At 43.7% G+C, this 18,956-nt stretch overlaps 3 protein-coding genes and 2 non-coding genes across 6 annotated transcripts in view; all 5 read left to right on the forward strand.

Moving 5' to 3' along the window:
* DENND2B (DENN domain containing 2B) overlaps positions 1-2,076 on the forward strand; it is a 183,802-nt gene extending 181,726 nt beyond the window's left edge. The window contains exons 20-22 of one of the 2 annotated variants that reach the window (XR_011047933.1): positions 822-908; positions 1,313-1,478; positions 1,632-2,076. Coding sequence is in view for 1 of the 2 variants with exons in the window: in XM_068397872.1 (XP_068253973.1) it covers positions 822-908; positions 1,313-1,347 (122 nt within the window). In the remaining variant the exon portion in view is untranslated. Of the gene's footprint in view, positions 1-821; positions 909-1,312 lie in introns of both variants that reach the window. The other variant, XM_068397872.1, reaches the window with a different exon arrangement.
* A 2,366-nt stretch (positions 2,077-4,442) lies between these two features.
* RPL27A (ribosomal protein L27a) lies at positions 4,443-7,956 on the forward strand. The gene is made up of 5 exons (XM_068398946.1): positions 4,443-4,608; positions 4,925-4,988; positions 5,573-5,648; positions 6,481-6,655; positions 7,764-7,956. Exons 1-5 carry the CDS (start codon positions 4,606-4,608, stop codon positions 7,890-7,892), a joined length of 447 nt encoding a protein of 148 aa, XP_068255047.1. The 5' UTR covers positions 4,443-4,605; the 3' UTR covers positions 7,893-7,956.
* Positions 6,030-6,161, forward strand: LOC137663259 (small nucleolar RNA SNORA3/SNORA45 family). The gene has a single exon (XR_011048159.1). It is a non-coding gene; the product is annotated as a small nucleolar RNA SNORA3/SNORA45 family (small nucleolar RNA).
* LOC137663260 (small nucleolar RNA SNORA3/SNORA45 family) lies at positions 6,974-7,105 on the forward strand. Its single transcript, XR_011048160.1, has one exon. It is a non-coding gene; the product is annotated as a small nucleolar RNA SNORA3/SNORA45 family (small nucleolar RNA).
* Positions 7,957-13,234: 5,278 nt separating the features above from the next.
* Positions 13,235-18,956, forward strand: part of TRIM66 (tripartite motif containing 66) — a 65,527-nt gene continuing 59,805 nt past the window's right edge. Inside the window, exon 1 of the mRNA XM_068399335.1 lies at positions 13,235-13,454. Within this exon, the coding sequence (XP_068255436.1) occupies positions 13,235-13,454 (220 nt within the window). The remainder of the gene's footprint in view (positions 13,455-18,956) is intronic.

An 18,956-nucleotide genomic window follows, 5' to 3' on the forward strand; every position in this document is an offset into this window, starting at 1 on the left:
GCGAAGCCCATCCCTGATGGGAAACCACCCCCGAGGCCGCCTGCGGTGCTCGCGGAGGGGGGGCGGAACGTGAAAGCGTTCCCAAGGTAAAGCCCCCCTAGCCAGAAGGCCAGTTTAGGGTGCTGGAGGCACCCCTCAGAGCCAGCCCCGGCTCCGGGCCTCAGCTGCCGCCTGGGCCCGGGGCCCGCCGGGGCGGGGCGGCCGCGCGTTGCGCTGCGGAGCCGACAGCAGGAGCTGCTCGGGGCTTGCCGGAGCCGGGGCTGGCTCCGGCTCCCAGCCCTCGCCCGCCGCGGCGCCCGGAGCCGCAGGGCGGTGAAGGGATGCGCGGCCGTGACCGCGTCTGGCGAGGGCAGGGAGCGGGAGGCGCGGCCCGGGGCGCTGCGGCCTTGCTGGGGGGGGGGGCGGCGGCGGCGGGCGGCAGGCCCGCTCCCCGGGCTGTGGCCGCTGAGCGGAGCCGCGCGCTTGGTGCCGGCTGCCGGTGGAGCCCCTCGGCTGCGGCAGGCACGGCGGCCCGGGGCCGGCATGGCACGGAGCCGGCACGGCCCGGGACGGAGGCGGGGCGGCGGAGAGCGCGGCTGATGTGAGGGCGGGCGGAGCGGGCAGCGGGCCCCCGAGTCCGTGACCCCCACGTAACGTCCGGGGCTCGCCACACCTGTCCCGGTGCCGCATGGAACTGCACAGGCCCTTACCGGCGGTGAGATTTTATGTATCACCGAGGCAAAGGACTGTAGAAGTAAATAGTTGGGAGTGCGCAAAGGGGCCATGGAAACGGATTCAGGCTCCGCAGCTCACCCAGCTCCCTCCTCTCCCCTCTTCCACAGGTCTCTTCGAGCAGAGGGTTGAACAGTATTTGGAAGAGCTTCCAGACACGGAACAAAGTGGAGTAAACAAGTTTCTGCGAGGCCTTGGTGAGGAAAACCTTTAGAAGTAGTTCTGAAATTTTAATGTCTTTATTTTTAAGAATTTAAGAAAGCCTTACCTGAGGTGAAATCAGGTAGTCAAGCAGTTTCAGTGTGATAGGAACTATGAAAAGGAAAACAATGAAAGCATACTTAAAGCTGACAAAACCAGATTTAATGATGATCTTTGTTAACACTTTAATTTTCACTTGGGGGCGGGGGAACCAAACCATGATCGAGGAGGAGAAAAGGCAGGGGCTGGCTGCTCAGGATTCCCTGAGATGGTCCCTGCTGGCATTTAGAAGAGTTACCTTACAGCAATTACATTACAAATTAGACCCATTTGCTAAGGAACGTTTGATTGCCCTTGGCTCTTCAGTATACGCTAGAGACTGATGGTTTGCTTTCTTTAGGCAACAAAATGAAGTTCCTTCACAAGAAGAACTAACTCCTTTCTGCTGAAATACCAACCCAAAGACTATTTATGACACTGCACGTGAGACACCGGCAGCATTTCAGAGTTTGATGCGGGAGGAGAGCGGAGCGAGCTGACCGTAGCTTTAAGTGATGACCAATGCTGTTAGTGTGCCAGATCATGGCTCCTTTCTGTATTTGGATAGAATTTGTACATAATGTGCTGTAAGCTTTTGTAACTGATTTTGTAATGAGCAAGGAAAACTGTGGTAAATATTTGTATATTCCTGAGAATAACAGGTGCTTTTTTTTCTTTAGTATGAATTGAATTATGCTTGGTGCAAAAATGAGTAGCTGATTATGTGCAGCTGACTGTCTCGGCAGAACCACTGACTTCACGGGATGTCTGTGAGCGCTACACTGATGCCTGGATACTGCGGGATGAATGAGCTCGGGTATGTGGGAGAGGCTGTACGCACGGGGGCTGCTGTCATGTGGCGGAGCTGGTAGTGGGTTTTTTCTTCTAATTAATTTTAAAAGAAAGAAATAACAAAGTAACTTGATAATAAGGTACTTGGTTCACACTACAAAACTTCCACTTGGTTTGAACTCTGGTCAGTAAACTACTTGTAATCCATTCTGCACCAAGACTGCTAAACCTGAGGAGATCTCAGTTCTTTGATGTGCAAGCTGCAACGAGTAGGTACAGTACATCCTTTCCTAATGTATGTATGTATGGTTTCTAATAAACTCTGTAAATATACCTGTTTGTTTATATTCATTGCAAACCTCTACAGTTTCTGATGTTGAGTAGGTACAAAACCAGAATAAATTTCCTGTGATTTTTAATGAATTTGTAATTAAAATACAAAATGTTATTACGAAACTGTCTTTTAGTAGGTTTGCTATTTCATGACCTGGAGTTTCATTTTTCTTCAATGTTTTTCACTAGGGCTGAGACAAGGCATTTTATATCCCTGTTCTGCTAATTTTATCCTAACAGAAGCATCTCTTAAAACATGTTTTTTTAATTTGCATGGGTTAGCAACAAATTACTTTTTGTCATTGTATCATAGATACTGCTCCTGAACTGTGGTTACTAATTTTCAGGTTGGTTTTGTGCTACCTTGGTGAGATGATCAGAGTAGAACACGAGCAGCTTGTAGCAGACAGAGCCTTTGCCTACATTTCTGATGAGCTGATCATCTGTGTTTCACAAGAGTCTGCTTTTCTTTTGCATTAACTGCAGTCTGTGTAGGTGGTGTTTCCATTTCAATGAAGGCTCTTCAGCAGGACAGGAACAGTTAGCTTGCCATGGCCTTCTGCAGAGTAGTGACTGTTAGTCAAGTACCACCTTCATCTGTGATGCGGTCACATAACTCCTGTTGAGATTCTGTAAGTTTTCTCTTAGTCTGAGGAAGAAAATGTAAAATACTTGAATATGTTTGCAATTCTGACAGCTAATGAGAATTAGCTAAAGCTTCTTATCTTCAAACAAAAACCCAAGCAACTGTATTTTTCTTCATTTGCAGCGTGATTTCTTTAGTTAGATTGGCTTTGAGGCTTGCGCAATTCCTAACCTGACAGTGGTTCTGGTTTGCTGTCAGCCTCGTACAACAAAATCGAGGGATTATTCACTGAAAAGGTGAAGTAATTTCCTTTTTTTTCTTACCTCCCTCACACTCGTGTATAAACAAAAGCTTGCGAAGTGTACGTGAAATGTCTGTAAAATATCAAGTGCTTTTGACTCAATGGAAATGTAATCACAAGTGTTAATTTCCATTAGTTTTGCTCTAGAATATGCTGTAAATTCCAGAATGACTTCTAGATGTAGTTCTTCAGAGTGGAAGGAGTAACTTCACTTGTACAGGTGGATCCTGGCTATTTTATAAACAACAGCTGCTAGTAAACATATGGGGAAATATATATCCCTCTTAAGAAAATGATGGATAAAGCATCATCATTGGCTGGAGGAAGTGCTACAGAGAAGAGCTGCTACAAAGGCAAGAAAAAGCCACGAATGCTGATGTATACGAAAGCGCGGCTGCAAAACCCATCTCCCACACCAAAGCTGTTTTCCTCCATCTGCACTTTAAAAACCTAAGTAGAAAGCTTTTAAACATTGTATTACCCATCAACACGTCATTCCAGTTTTTGTAATGTGAATCAGAGCAGAGTACTAGACAAGGTGAGATCACGTTTCAAAAAAAATTTGTAGCTGCCTTCTTGATACTCAAAACTATGGCTTTATAAAACAATCCCAGCGCTACACCGAGGTCTGTGTTTGAAAGCATCAGATGAACGAAAAATAGGGAGTGTATTATTTTTGCCTTCTATATTAGTTGTTAAAACTAATTAGTTGTTAAAAACTAATGGTGTTCCTGAGCATGGAACATTACTACTGCACAATTTAACCAAGAAGGAAATCCTGAAGAAAAACAAATCCAGCACGGAGACCTGTGTTTTACATTGGTAAAGATTTGTTTAAAGTCTTATGGTATAAAATACATAAAAAACAAGCTTGAGAAACAATAACACTCTTCAGGAATTGTTACTGTAGTGTGGCAGATGGTCGTGTTTAAGTACATAGTATTTGTTTTCCCATTGTTATCGATGTTTAATAAAGTGACCAAGCTTGCAAATTTTCCTAAATTATGCTCAAAATCCTACTTTTGCTACAGGCCATAGAGGCAAGGGAAAGCAAGCTGTGGCTGTAATGAAGATGGAGCATCCATCAGGCCGTCTGCTTGCTAAATGCAACCCCCTGGGGAGGGCAGCGGGGCAGCGGTTCCGAGCTACTCCTGTTCCGCGGCCAGGGCAGCGCCGCCAGCCGCAGGCGCGGGGAGGGCCCGGCGGGGAGCCGGTGCGGTGGCAGCAGCCCAGGGACCGGCGTGTCCCCTCTGGAAGCCGCGGGTGACGGGCGAGCTGTGCCGGCGCTGCGGCTGAGCGATGGCAGGGCAGGGCGGAGCGCCGCCTTCCAGGCTGCTCACGCTTTAGAGCCCGCCTGAAACGCTGCCGAAGCGCAAGTCGGCTCCTCCCGACTGGCCACCGGCACCTGTCTCTCCAGGGCGGCTCCGCCCGCTTTGGACGTCGCGTCGTCACCCAGCCCAGCCCTGCTCGGCCCGGCTCCCCGGCCCGGAACGGCCGCTACCTCAGCCCCGGCGGGTCTCGCGAGACTCAGCCCCCGCTCCTGGCGCCGTGGGGCAGCCTCGCGCGATCTCGGCCCTGCCCGCCTCCCACTTCCGCTCTCGCGAGCGCTGTGTTCTCCCTTTCCCTCGCGCTCGCCGACGAGATGGTGGGTGCCGCCGCCGGGGCTGCGCTGGCCGAGCGGGCTGGGGGGCTCCGCGGCCGCTGCCCCTCGCTTCCGCGGCGGGACGTGGCTGGGGAGTAGCGGGGTGTGGAGGGGAGGCGCTTCTCCGAGCCCGCGGCCCGCTCAGGGTGCGGTGAGGCTGCTCGGGCCTTCACCGGGAGGGCCAGGGCCGCCATGGCGCCTGGCTGCGCGGCCACCGAGGGGCTGCGGCCTCGGAGCAGCGTCGGCCCCGGGGAGGGTGGGGGTGGCCCTGGCTCTTGCGGCCTGTTTTGCTCACCGCTGCTCTCCCGCTTTCCCGCAGCCTTCCAGACTAAGGAAGACCCGGAAGCTGAGGGGACACGTTAGCCATGGCCATGGCCGCGTGGGTGAGTGGAGAGGCGGCCGCTGGTGGGCCGCGGCCCTTCAGTGGGTGCGTACCCGCCGGTCACTCTCCAGTACTGAGGGGATGCTGCTGTTCTTCACGGGCCGCAGAAAAATGCGGCTGTGGGCGCAGGATCCCGCGGGCGCTGTGGGGGCAGATGCCACAGTGATGGGCTGATCCGAAGTCTTGCCTGTTCTTTTGGACTTCACTGGATTTGTAACTTAACTGCAATAGTGCAATAGTGCTCAGGCGATAGGTACTGCCTGAGAATGTGGCTGTGTGACATCTTAAGCTTACAGGTCAGTGCTGTGTCGGTTCTCATTCTTTGGCCATTCCTCCCTGTTCTTGTCACCCCACTTATGCTAGCACTGATGTCTTGTACTCCTGTAAACTAACCAGAGGCATGCTGTGTTGTTTTTTTTTCTCTTTTTAGGGTTAGTTTTTAGTTGGCTTATCTCGCTGAATTGAGATGAATGCAGAAGAGGGGATAGAACCAGAATAATCAGCTGAAATTGACATTGAATGTACCTGTAAGCTCAAGTATTATATGTAATATTCTTAGTGTAACAAACAAATTTTTCTTTTTAGGCAAACACAGGAAGCATCCTGGAGGGCGTGGTAATGCTGGTGGTATGCACCATCACAGGATTAACTTTGATAAATAGTAAGCTAACCTTTTAAATATTTACTAGCAAATTGTGTGTTCCTGTAGTAGAAACAACTTACTCTTATATGTGGATAAACAAAATTCCCTGCAAGCCGATGTGTTTTTTTCCCCTGACATGGAGTGTGACATTACAGTTACAGTCCACTCATGTCCCCATTTACCCTAAAAATCAAAGACTTTTTCACTTAAACCAGGAACCAGGTGTCTTTTAAGAGTTCAGTGCAGCATTTGGTAAACTTGACTAAACTTGCCAGTTATAACGTGGTTCCTGCTAAACGATGCACACACAAAATGTTACGTATATTCAATATGTTAAATGCAATCTACATCCTATTTATCTGCATACTGTAAAGGCATGGGATGTTGTCTTTCCTTACGGCCGAGACTAGAGTCACATCTGGACACTGCTTGTTGTCCTGGTGTGCTAGAGTACTCGGACAGTAACCACTAATCTATATTCACTGGCTGTGACCGTTCTTGACTCAGTCAGTCACCAGGTTAGTGACAGGAGCTCTGAAACTCCTCAGGCAGTGCAACCCTCTCTGGATTCATGGAGCTGGGATTGCCCTGGAAATACAGGGCTGGGCCAGCCTCACCCGTGAGGGGGACTGAGTTGTGAGCTGACAGGAGAGCAAACACTTCAAGAAAAAATAATTTTCACTTGGTTTGGATACCAATAAATAGTCTGTGTATTAATATGAATAAAAATATAATGTGGAATTTTTATTACTTTGATCAAGTAAGATGCTGTTCCAGTGTTGGATTTGTAGTCCTACCTGTTAAGGATGAACTAAAATGTGGTCTAATGAGGAATGTGGTTCTTTTACAGTCATCCTGGTTACTTTGGAAAAGTAGGCATGAGACACTATCACTTGAAGAGAAACCAAAAGTTCTGTCCTACTGTCAATTTGGATAAACTATGGACGCTTGTCAGTGAACAGACAAGGCTCAATTATGCAAAAAACGAGGCTGGACTGGCCCCAGTCATTGATGTTGTGCGCTCGGTAAGTTTCTGCTCGTATTCAAACCTACAATTCCTGCTCACTTCATGTGTATATAAGTGGGAAAACTGCAAATAAGCTATAGTGCTTCAATATTTGTAAATTTCTCATGTAAGTTCTTGGCATATAAGTAGTTACACAGGTAGTTATGCTGTTGCGGTTTTTTCCTGTAAGAAGTTTTTCTCATACTTGGGCGTGATTGTGGACAGGGACCTTCCTTATTTTGGAAGGTGGTGAAAGATCAGTTGCTCAAAATGTTACTGAAAGCATGCACAAAAACATGGTAGAGCTATTCTCATGTATATAAAGCCACTTTTTAACATCGAGACTAGAGTCACATCTTAACATGTTTGATTGTCTTGGTGTGCTATAGTTCTCGGACATAAACATCTGATCCTTATTCACTGGCTGCGATGTCTTGTATCTCAGCCAGCCACCGAATCAGTGACACTAACTCATTTGCCAAGTGGGTGTGTTCTGCATCCCAAATTAAGATAATCATGTTGTCCAGTTACGCTACTTCTAACAAGTGATGACTTCGATGGCTGTAGTGTTAATGGACTTTGTGCCATGATTGTCCTTTTAACGAAAAGGACGGGAATGGAAGTGATTCCAGTGGTAGAGAACAGCTATGGCTGCGAAAGCTTGCAAAAGCTTCAGTTGTCCATTTAAGACATGCAGAAGGGTGCTCTGCTCTGTTCAGAAGTACCAGGATGTCCTACAGGTAAAGAGCACCGACCAGAAGTCATTGGGTAGTAGATAGTCTTGGAAGTCCAGACAACTGCTCTCTCCTTTGGAAAAGGGGGGAAAGGTTGGTGGCTTCTTTACCAGATGTGACAGTGATGGAGTGTGGGGGGAAAAAAATCCAGCTTCTAAATTACAGAAAAGGTTTAGTTTACAGTTTTCACTTTTTCTCTGAACAAATGCAACTTCACTAGGTCGTGCAGGGTATCTTTCTTTCATTTGTACCAATTTTATGTTGGAGACAGACCCTTAGTAAGGTCATGGTGATCGTGGTTTTGGTTTTAACTGGTGCATGTGAAAAGACAGGTCTGAATGTAGGAGCCTGCAAGCTGATTACCAACACTTAACGGGTTTTTAATCTTTCTAGGGCTACTACAAAGTCCTGGGCAAGGGGAAGCTGCCGAAGCAGCCTGTAATTGTGAAAGCAAAGTTCTTCAGTAGAAGAGCAGAGGAGAAGATCAAAGAAGTTGGTGGTGCCTGTGTGCTTGTGGCATAAAAGGCTTTGGTTTATTCAAATTTTTTGAATAAAGACAATGTGTAAAATGTGCTGATTTACAGAAGTTTCTGATTTTTTTTTTCCTGACTTGTCCAGACACTGTTCATGCTTAAGTCTTGTTTGCTTAGTTATTTCTGGCAGTTTTTGATGACTGGTTTGACTGCTTGTCACTATCTTTTGAAATTACCTGGCTACAGTGTCCAGCATTTGGTGGCATGTACAAATATCGTTTTGTCTTTATGGGATAGCAAAATAGATGGGTTCTTCCTGTATTTGTGCAGCTCTTTCACTTTGTGATCCTCTTTACAGCTGTCTGTGAAAAGGTGACTTCGTGTTCTACTGATGGGGATTTTTGCGCACTAAAATGACGTCTAGGTGAAATCTGTGGGGATACTGCCTTGACCTTTGGGAATGAAACAGCAAGAGTGTGGGCAAAGAAACGCAATGGAAAAATGCAAAATGGGTAGTGGTGTAACAAAACTTTCACAGTGTGAAAGAGACTTCATATGGGAAGTTGCTATCAATAAGCTTTGTGATCAATAGGCTTCTTTTTGGGATAGCGAATCAATTCTAGTCCCGTTTCCACTGAGGTGCGGTATAGGAGGGACTGAAGGGGAAATCCCTGGGAATAGTGTGGGACAGTAGGGAGGAGCTGAAACAGGTGGGAAGAAACAATTCAAGGTTTCTACCTTGTTATTGCCAGACTTAGGTGAGGAGAAGCACTTCAGGCAGTTTTCTGCAGACACTGAAGATCTGCCTGGTACGCAGCTTTCTCACAAGTAATATCAGCTTTTGAGCAGAATAGTGCTGTGTGATGCCTCTGCAGCTAACAGCAACTGTGCCTCCAACAGAAAAAGTGATTGTTTCTTTTCTCTGTCAGCATTATGCATAGAAATAAGACGTATTTTGAATTTAGCTCAATGTAGTTAAATTCTGCTTTGCTTTTTCGTGGCAGTGTTGATGAAAGGTCTTTCTAAATGATGACTCTCGCATTTATCCCTCCGGTGCTTCAACTGCTGCTAAATGGATGAGAGCTGTCTAGCTTCTGATTGCAGTCAACATGCACAACACAGACCATTTTAATCCATATGCTTTTTAGAAACTACTGGTGTAGTACTCTGAGTATCAACTGAGGTGTTTACATCCTGTATTCATCAGAACATGAGGCTCATAGTCATCTATAATGTAAGTTGCCTCTTCATTGATAGTATAACATGACGTTTTTGCAACCTCTTAGCTAGGCCACAGCTTGTGAACACTTGGATCTCTGAGATTAGGCTGACTTCTTCCGCCATAGGAAGCTTCTTGTCAGCGTTACTGGACTGACAGGTGGCAATTCCAAGTTGATGTGCTTGTAAGGGTTAGTAACAGCGGTAATGTGCTGAAACTGTTGCTTAATGACTGAATTGATACAGTAACTGTTCATTAACTTTTGCAATCTATACCCTCCTCAAGTAGGGTACACAATTCCTGAAGTTGCCTTGTGTGGGACAGAAATGGTGCCAGCTAGCTTCAGTCTTCCTTACTGCTAATATAAAGCAATGGCACAGCTCTAGAACTGCACTGTATGAATTTCTGATGTATTTGGCTTAAGATGACTACATAAAATATTGCTTGCTTAGTTGTAACATCGAAATAGGGCTTCAGTTGCCAATGCGAGGCTTGACCCTGCAGAATCTTTATCTAATGGTAAAAATCAAACAATTGCTTAAAGCTAGTGAGCTAGCTCTTGTTTCAAGTGTCAGGCCAAAAGCATATAGATAGACACTGTCACCTATTTTTTATGCTCACTGCTAGAAGTCTTGAATTATTGCTAATAGTTGCAAATTACCTTCTAGTATGTGTGCTGTGATCTGTGATACTATCCTAGTTAATGAACTCCTAATGTAGTGTTTGGCAATAATTAAATTTAGATGGCTTTTAGGGTAAAGCTGACACATGTTGCTTTGATAAAATAGTTCATACTAGCCAGTAGCACTGCTGGTTGTGAAGAGCTGTAACTTAAATGAAGTTTGCAAAATACTGAGCTGAGAGTATGTGAACTTTATCTCGTTGACTGCTGGGACTGCTGTTTCCTAATGTGATGCTATTTATCCACTGCCAAAGCTAAATTGTTTCAATCCTCAAAGGTAAGTTGTGCAGTACTGCAAAATAAGGAACGTTGTTACTCCCTCCTGTCAGTAACCTGATCGCTGACCCGATCATAAGGACCGTGAAAGGCTCTGTTTACACTGAAGTACCCTGTGCACGTGACGATGGCAAGTGACGCTAGCTCGCTAACATCCATAGTAGACACGACTCTCAATTCTTTGCTATTGAATGTCTTTAATATATTATGTCTTAAGTAATTCTTCCGCATTTTGTATTCTTGCTTTTGAGTACAAGAAGTTCTTTGTTGGAAGCGTGCAGGCTCCACCAGCTCTGATCTCTGCTCCCCTGAATGCCAGCTTGGCTATTTTGTGTGGGGTTTGTTTTCTTTGCGTAGCTGAGCCATGTCCGTATCTACACTGTGGCTGGGACAGAGGTTCTCCTTCCCTGCCTGTGCCTTGTGCCGACTCTCGCCATGGCAGCAGCATCCTGCGCGGTGAGGCCGCCGCGCGCCCTCTCACCACAGCCGAGCGATCGCAGACAAACTGCATCTACTGGCTGAACAAGAAGGTCCTGTGAGGGCTGACAGGAAGCCCTCAGGATGGCTTTCCACAATGTCCAAATAAAGGATTTTTCCCTTATAAAACCAGGAGAAACGAGGAAGTTAAATGAAGACCAAATAACTTCCTAAATGTAAAAACCTCTTCCTTATTTGTTTGTTTGTGTTTTTTTTTGTTGTTTGTGGTTTGTTTTTTTTTTTTTTAACTGATAAACATTATGCTTTGGTAGATGGGGATATCTTTATTTTCATTTGATGTTTTCCAAATTTTTGGCAACTTATGATGCTGCTAACGAAGCAATTATAGACAAAACTGGTAAAGTTGAAGTTATAACGTTTTAAAATGCTGTAATGAGCCTCGTGTAGCAACATCCAAATTTAATGGAAGGAATACGGTACAAAAAGAATCATCTGATTAAATCTGAGAGAAAGGAACACAGGAAATGGAAAGACTGGCATAGAGAGTTTATCCCTAAAATACAGAAATTATGTTATGAGAATATATCATTACAAACTTCTCTTGTGTGAAGTGTATTAATGCTTTACGGGAAGTTCCAGTCCCATGACATCCAGATGCTTCCCTTCGATTTGTATCGGGGTGGCTGTTGCCTTCCCAAGGCCACGACTGATCTTTTGGTCCTGAGGCAGCCCCCCAGCACAATGCCTTTCCTTTGCCCTCGTCTGGGCTGGCACACCAAAAGCCCAGCACTTTTCTTCCTGTTCCAGGTGTGACTCTGCCAGCTGCCTCCTCAGCTCTCCCCATCTTCATCCATTTCTGTCCTGTGTCCTGCCTCATTAACCTCACTGCACATCTCCAAATGCAATTAAGTTTATTTTCTTTGTAATCACTGCTGCTGGACTTGGTGTTTCCCATCAGTGTAGCCAAGACACTGGTAATGTAGCTGCCTGACTGCTGATTTGCATACCTGTCTCAGCAGGAAATTTTAAACACTTCTTATCACCTTTATCCTTCCCCCTCCTACCAAAAAAACTTGTATGTAGTTTCATATGTTATGTAAAAAGCATAAATTAAAATGTATGGTAACCACAGGTTTGACCTTTACGGTGATACAGCATTTCCCAGTATTAGGCTCTGTTTGCACTGATTCTCTGTGCATTGATGCTTTGGTCCTGGGCTGTGGTTTTTCTGTCTAAACAATGTGATAGTCTAAGACCTCAACTTCCTACAGCAGAAATCACGTTTTTGTAGGCGCTGGTTTGTCTTCTTAGCAACAGTAGTTGCAAGAAACAATAGAGCTGGAGTGAGCTGAGGGGCTGTGCTGCTCTAATGACATTTGCCTCTGAAAGGTGGTTGATGAAGATGCACTTTAAAAAGCGAGTTCCTATAATAAGCCCTGATATAATGTTTATTAGTTAGACCCAAAGTACAATTACCACAGCTCATTTCTAAAGGGACATCTAGTTTTGAAATCACAATGATAAGTTTTAGTGGTAGGTTTGAATTTGTCTAAGTGAATTCAGTAAAGTTGGTGGATATCTACCTACTTTCATTTGCTCCTAGAATGGGTTTTGGGTATGCAATATGATGCAGACTTTAACATATGGTCCATTTTTTCTGAAGTATTTTAAATAGCAATGACTTCAGGATGCAACACTTAAAAAATTACTGGTTGTGAATTTCTGAAACATTCATAATTCTTTTGCATTGTAGGGAAAAAAAAAAAGAAAAGATCCGCTTACTAACCATTTCCATGGGAATCTGCCCCGAGACAGAATCCCTCCAGAGAATACATAGCCCTAAGATTAGACTGCTGCTCTTCTGTGCTGGGGAAATCTGAAGATCATAGCTGCAAGTTACGTACTGCTGGTAGCAAGGCCACCAGGCCAAGGCAACGGGCAGCTACACAGGGCTCTGGCCACAGGAGATTCGGTCAGCTGGAAGGGTGGTTCCAGGGGAGACGAGACTCTTTGCTTTTTCTCCTCTGATGCAACTTGCAAAAGTTTCCCTTTGCAGGCTGTATCTGATCAACATCTCTCAAAATCTCAGGGTCAAGGATGGAACATGTATTGCAAAACTTTCAGTTTACCTTGGGGAGCTTAGGCTGGCAGGAGGAGCACTGATCCTGCTTGTGGGAAGCTTAGGTTTGGTCTATAATTTGATCTGCAGTCATCTTGACAGTTGGAACTTGATTACTGCAAAGTGCATTTTATTAAATTTCTATAAAGATTGGCAGAAGATGCTGTACATTTATCAAGGCACCTTTCTAACATGCATTGCTGAAACGATGGATGTATGATCAGTTATACTTATTATTTGCTTTACCTGAAAACTGTAAAATATTGAGGTGAAATTGTAAAAGCAGTCAGAGAACATAATCATTTTTATCGCACAGTTTCAGTGCTTCTAGCAGGAAATGTACAGCGTGTGACAATTCAGCCTGGTAACAGCTTTGTAAGTAGATCAATAGAAGAGATTACTTCAGTTTTTATAGGTTTCAAGTACTACAGAGAGTTAGTGGGATCATGGTTTGTAAACCTTAAACCACACTTTCCTGCACAACAATCTGCAAAGACATTCTTTTTTTGTAAAGCAGGTATGTGATTTTCAGCTGCAAGGAACTTCCTCTTTCTTCACAAGGACTAAACAAATGTTGTTTCTGAGATCGTGTATCACGCTGTTGCCTTCTAGTTTGTGCTTGAGTGATCAGGTGTTTTGTTAAGTGAAGAGGTTGTCATGAGCCATTTTGTGACTCTTCGTGTTTTCGATGTTAAACTTCAGCCGACAGAAATGGAGACCTTGGATCTGTTGAGAAAATGTTTGGTGTGCAAATGGGACCTGTGGAGGAGAGAGCCCAGAATGCTGCCTTGCCTTCATTCCTTCTGTAAGGACTGTCTTCCGGATTTGATTCAAGGATATAGCTGTATTCCCACTGAGTACGAAATTCTATACGAAGGTAATACTTAAGAATCTCTGGCTTGTGCTCTTTGTATTACAGTGTTATAAAAATAGCTGGATTGAGAAGTACTTTTTTGTAGCCTATTCCTTTACAGCACTACTTAAAAAGAATAACCTAGGAGAATCAAGATTTGTATGAGCAGAGGGTGGATTGGGAACAAGCCTCCTTCATTATATTTTTCATCCAACAGCAATGTTTTGAAGAGAAGTGACAGGCAACATTTAACATTTTCCAGAATGGGCTAAGTTTCGGTTACCAAGTATGACATTATGAATATTTGATTTGCTTAGCTTAATAAATGAATAAATGCTACAAGGTAGGTTCTAGGCTACATCTTTGTCCAATCTTGTGGACATGTTGGACCTTTCTATGGTACCGATTGTGATGATGTTGTATTCTTCCTTCTTTGCCCCCTTCTGTGCTTCCCCCCCCCCCCCCCCCCCCCCCCAGCCCCAACACCAACACAAAAACATCCTGTTCTTTGTTCCTAACAGAGGTCATAATAATTGTTGTTAGAATATGTGTATTGTAGTGCACTGAAACTCTTCGTTTTATCTCATTGTAAATGTGGTTTCTCTCTATCTGAATCCTTCTGACTGTTGGATATACTGTAACTCACTCTAACAAGCTGAGTAAAACAGTGAGGATGAGAAGCATTTTGTGACTGTGGCTTTTGAAATCCTGAAGTTGTTTGTACAGTTTTTGGTAGTGATGTTAGTAGAAAATTTTTTGGAATAAGACAGGACTTAGATTACAGAATACAGTCATTTAACTGAATGAGTCTTAATTGACAAGGGGAAGCATTCCAGACTCATTACTAATTTATAAGAGGAGCAAAGGCATGTAGATTACTTGTATTTTCACAGGCTTTGAACTTTAGATTAATAAGAGGCATCATTTATTATCTCTTCCATAGCAGATTTTAGAAACTTGTAGGAAGAGAAGATACCTTCCCTGAGGTGATGGTGATCTGAACTGATGAGATAACATGAACTAGACAAGTTCAAATTTGAGAACAAATGGAAACAGTGTTAGGAGACCACTTGAAAGGCTAGCAAAACACAGAAGAGAAAGGAGAAGGGAATGACTTAATGGCAAAGGAGAAAGGCTATTCATGCATAGGGTACAGAAAGAAAAACATATAAAGGTAGGAGAAGGAGGCAAAGAGAGCAAAGCAGTCTTTTCAGGTAAATGTCACCTTAAAATTTTAAATGCCCAGTCATATGGGCTCAAAGTCTGAGGGACCTACTTTATAATAAAATGCTGTTGAAAACAACCACTCCATTACTTTTTATGTATCCTCATTTGACATCTAAGCCATTCCTCTCTCCCCCTTGTTTCTGTTAGCCAAGTGAAAAAGTGATTTTCTACCACTTGGTGATCTTGGATGAAGTGCAGCTAGAGGTTCTCATGAGTTGTTAAAATATTAGCTATTTCTTCAGGCTCCTGAGTGGATCGGGAATTATTTGTCTGTAGCAAATTGGAACAAATACTAGTCTATTTCTGTATTCTTGAAGTTTCTCTGTTTACTTCCTCATTCTCTTGTAGGTAGGGAACTTCTGTGGGAAAGAGCAAGATTAGAGAAAAGAGATAATGAACGGTGATGGCACAGTAAATGAAGTGAGACACCAGGTGCAGAGACTCAGTTAATATATGAGCAAGGAGAGCAGCAAAACCCCAACATCTGTGTCTCTTATTTAAGTCAATGACTGAAACTGCAACCACCATAGGTCAGCCAGGATAAATTTGTGAAATCTTCTGATGGTATGATGCTAAATGTTGCTTGTCTTATCTGCACCAATTGCTGAGTTATGGGCAGTACAATACCAACTCAGTTTTCACTGTTATCTTTAAGTATGATCATATATAAGTGCCAATGATAAACGGTAAATACAAGTGCTAAACCATTTTAGCTGAGTAAGCATGAAATATTGCCTGTAAGAAAAATGCGTTCCTTACTCACTATGAATTCTTTAAGCAAAATATAAGATTGGAAAAAATTAATATATCTCCAAGTGAAGTCAATCTGAGATTTGCTACAAAAGCATACTTGAACTTGTGGTTTTCAGTATGCTTTACTATAAACAGTACTATACTAACATAAAGCTCTTTTCTAGTTTGTTGTTGTTGTATTATGACTGCTGAGAAGATGGAGGTAAGTGCTCCTGATATTTGATGGGGGTTGATGTTGGAAACTTAATTTTATACCTGTACCTCAGGCTTTGTGTTTAAGATGACTCATGAATGAAAGCTCTGAGATGGCCAAAGCTCTTATGGAAAAGCTGCATAAGCATCAGAATTTATTCAAAGCTGTGAGAACTGAGAGTTTGGAAGTAATCTGAGTGGAAAAAGAAAATTATCTTTGTGAGTTTGGGTCCTACATATGATTCTAATATGAGGGAGACTTTAAGATTCTCAGTCTCTCCTTTTTTTCTGCAGGTGATACAAAAATCGGAGATCTCCAAACCCCCTTGCTTTCTAACTTTCCTCACTGAAGTGGGAAGCTCGGTGTGGCTGAGTAAGGAGTCCGAAAGAAAACTCAATAACACCAGAATGTGTTATTAAGCAGGCATTCTTTATTGCAGCGCTGGGCAGCACTGGGGATTATCCACCATGAGTGCTCCACCGGTTTGGCAAATTTTCAGAGAATATATACCATAACGTTATACATAGTCATAAGATTTCCGAGAAGTCATTTACATAGCCATGAGATATGCAAATGTCCATTCGCATGCGCAGTTGTTTTCCCTGGTGGTCGTCGGGGGTCTTTAGATGAAAGCTTGTAGTCTTCCTCACTGTGTTCGCTGATTGACCCCTGCTTCTGCGCAAACTCCGTCTGAGGATCACGTAGGCCACGTCCTTCAAGGTAGCTGTTGCAATTCCCTTATCTCATGCATCGCCCATCCTATGGCCCAGCCATCTGAAGTGAGACTATCCTGGAGCCTCCTTATCTTACAGTCATTACCACTTTTCAAATTGTAAAAACTTCCCTTTGTTTTGTATATCTATGTTAATCGAGTGTCTAAGGTATTTTCAACATCCCTTGCTCTTGGGGACCCCAACTGTTTCATGTCCCCCCTTTACTTGTTACTTGTAAATTCTTTTACAAAGGTTCCAAGTTTTCATATTTCATTATCTTAGGTAGGGTCCAAATTTTCACAGCTAATTTCTTCAATTTATACCTTAAAAGGCAATTTAAAGCTGAACACTAACAATATCAGAGGTGGTGTCAAAAACAGAAACACAATATAATCATTAACAGTCTCGAGTTAACTTTACGGATGTGGGTTTTGTGAGCTGGGATTTCCATGGTCCTTCGGGTGCCTTCTTGATTCTCAAGTAGTGGATCCAGGCAATGTGCTTCTCAAGCTTGACCGCAAAACTTGAAAAGGACTGCTCCATTTCTCTTCGAGAGGGTTACCTGAAATATTTTTAACATAAACCCAATTCCCAGGCTTAAACAAATGCACTGGTGACCATAAACCATTCATAGGTTTCCTTTAAACTGGTCAGCAAAGTATATGGGTTTTCCACTACTGGATAGAAACCCTTAACTATCTAATTTATTGCTCGCAAATCCTGCACCCATCGATAAGTTTTGCCATCAGGTTTTTTAACAGGTAAAATAGGTCTGTTATGCTCCGAAGAGAGAAAGACATTAAGGCATAAACGAGATCAGATGCTGCCACTCAGACCGCTTTATTGAACGTGAGGGCAGAGAGAAAACAAAGCAATAGGAAAGGTAGGAAGTGAGAGGAGCAGCAGGGTTAGTCACCACCACAGATCCACGGGTGTGCCGTCGGTCCTCTTTCCTCGGTGGTGGGGGGGTATACAGACGAAGAAGCAGAAGTAGGCACCGCCCGGAGGAGAAGGCGGGCGGCGGCAGGGAGCAGCAGCAGCAGCAGCGGGGGGGAAGCAGGGAGGCTGTAAGGATTCCATTTTATGGTCCTCCACACTACCCCGTGGCTCAAAGTTTGTTATGTTGTCCCAGATCGCTGTCTTCGGGATCCTGTGGTGGTGGGAGAAGAAAAGGATTACAATCAGTTGGCTATAATCCTAAAATGCAAACAATCAACAGATTCAAACAATTTGTACAACGGATGGCTTTGGTTGGTGTATTCAATGCCACCCGGTGATGAGGTAGGTACAAGTTGTACAGTATTAACGGTGACAATACACAATAAGGACAACAACATTACACAACAACATAACATGTTAAAACAGAATGTGCTTAATTCACTGGGCACTTGGAAGTCATGAAAAGAATACTACATGAAGGCAATGCCTCTTTGTTTCATCGTTTAACAACTTAAATATATCAATTGACAATTTGTCAGACAGAAATAAATTCAAACAAAATTAGTCTTCAGACCTTAGTTTAAAATACTGCTTATTGCTTTTTCAAACAGAAAGTTGTAGGCAAACATTATTTATCTCTCTCATGAAAGTTATATTGAAAAATGTGGCAGCCCTCATATGGAAATTTGTATTTTAACAATAAAGCAAACTTAAAATATTGTTCCACATAACAAATAAAACAGGACACACTTACATACCGGGTGGGCAGCTTCATCCACTGTCTTGATATGTACATAGTAATTATCTTAACAATATCTTAACAATCTTGGCAAATTTTTAACAATATCTTAACAATCTAAAGAGCAACAGTTTAAAGAGAACAGAAACTTAACAATATCTCAACAATTGAAAGAGAATAGAAAGTATCTCAGACCATGTTGGAGGTTTATGGCTCTGGGGGATCAGAAGAAGGAGGTGATTGTCCACAATTGCAAACACAAGGCCAATGACGATTACAGGATAAATCATAACCATAAAAAGCCAGAAGATTAAGTATTCCAAGAATGATTAAAATAAAAGTTGAAAGGAAGAGTGCAACCAGAAGTGTAATTGCAGCTCCTGGTGACAGCCACATTCTGTCCTTTTTAATTCTTACCATTCGTTTGGCTATTCGCAGATGAGTTCGCTGCCTGCGTTGCGACCGAGAGACTGGTGGTCACGCTGCCCTGGTCTGCTGGAGTTGGGGTCTGCATACGCAGTAGGAAAATGGATTTCCACACCCCCAACCCAATAAGGAATGTTCCAGCACCTTCTCCTGGAAGGGCTGGAAGGCGCATGCGTGGTTTGGGGAAAAACGTGCGCAATGAGATCTAACAGATATATTCTTTAGATATGTATTTTATGTCTAGCAATGTTATTTTGATCACCAAGGATACTTGCAAGTAAGTATAGGACCCTGACAATCAGGATGCACAAACAGGTTTCACACAAGATCCTAGTTACCAAGCAATTTTCCACACAGAATTCGGATGCACCAGTTACACAATCCAGGCACACAAGCCACAAAGTTCTGATGAAGTTCTGGTCTACAAACACAACAAGCCGGGGGTGGGGGGGGTAATCGTTTCAGGGAGGCGGCACGTAAATCTTCACAAGACTCTGGCTAAACAGGGATTTTCATCACACAACCCCCACCCCAAT

This window comes from Nyctibius grandis, chromosome 4, assembly GCF_013368605.1.
Source record: "Nyctibius grandis isolate bNycGra1 chromosome 4, bNycGra1.pri, whole genome shotgun sequence".
Taxonomy (NCBI): Eukaryota; Metazoa; Chordata; class Aves; order Nyctibiiformes; family Nyctibiidae; genus Nyctibius; species Nyctibius grandis.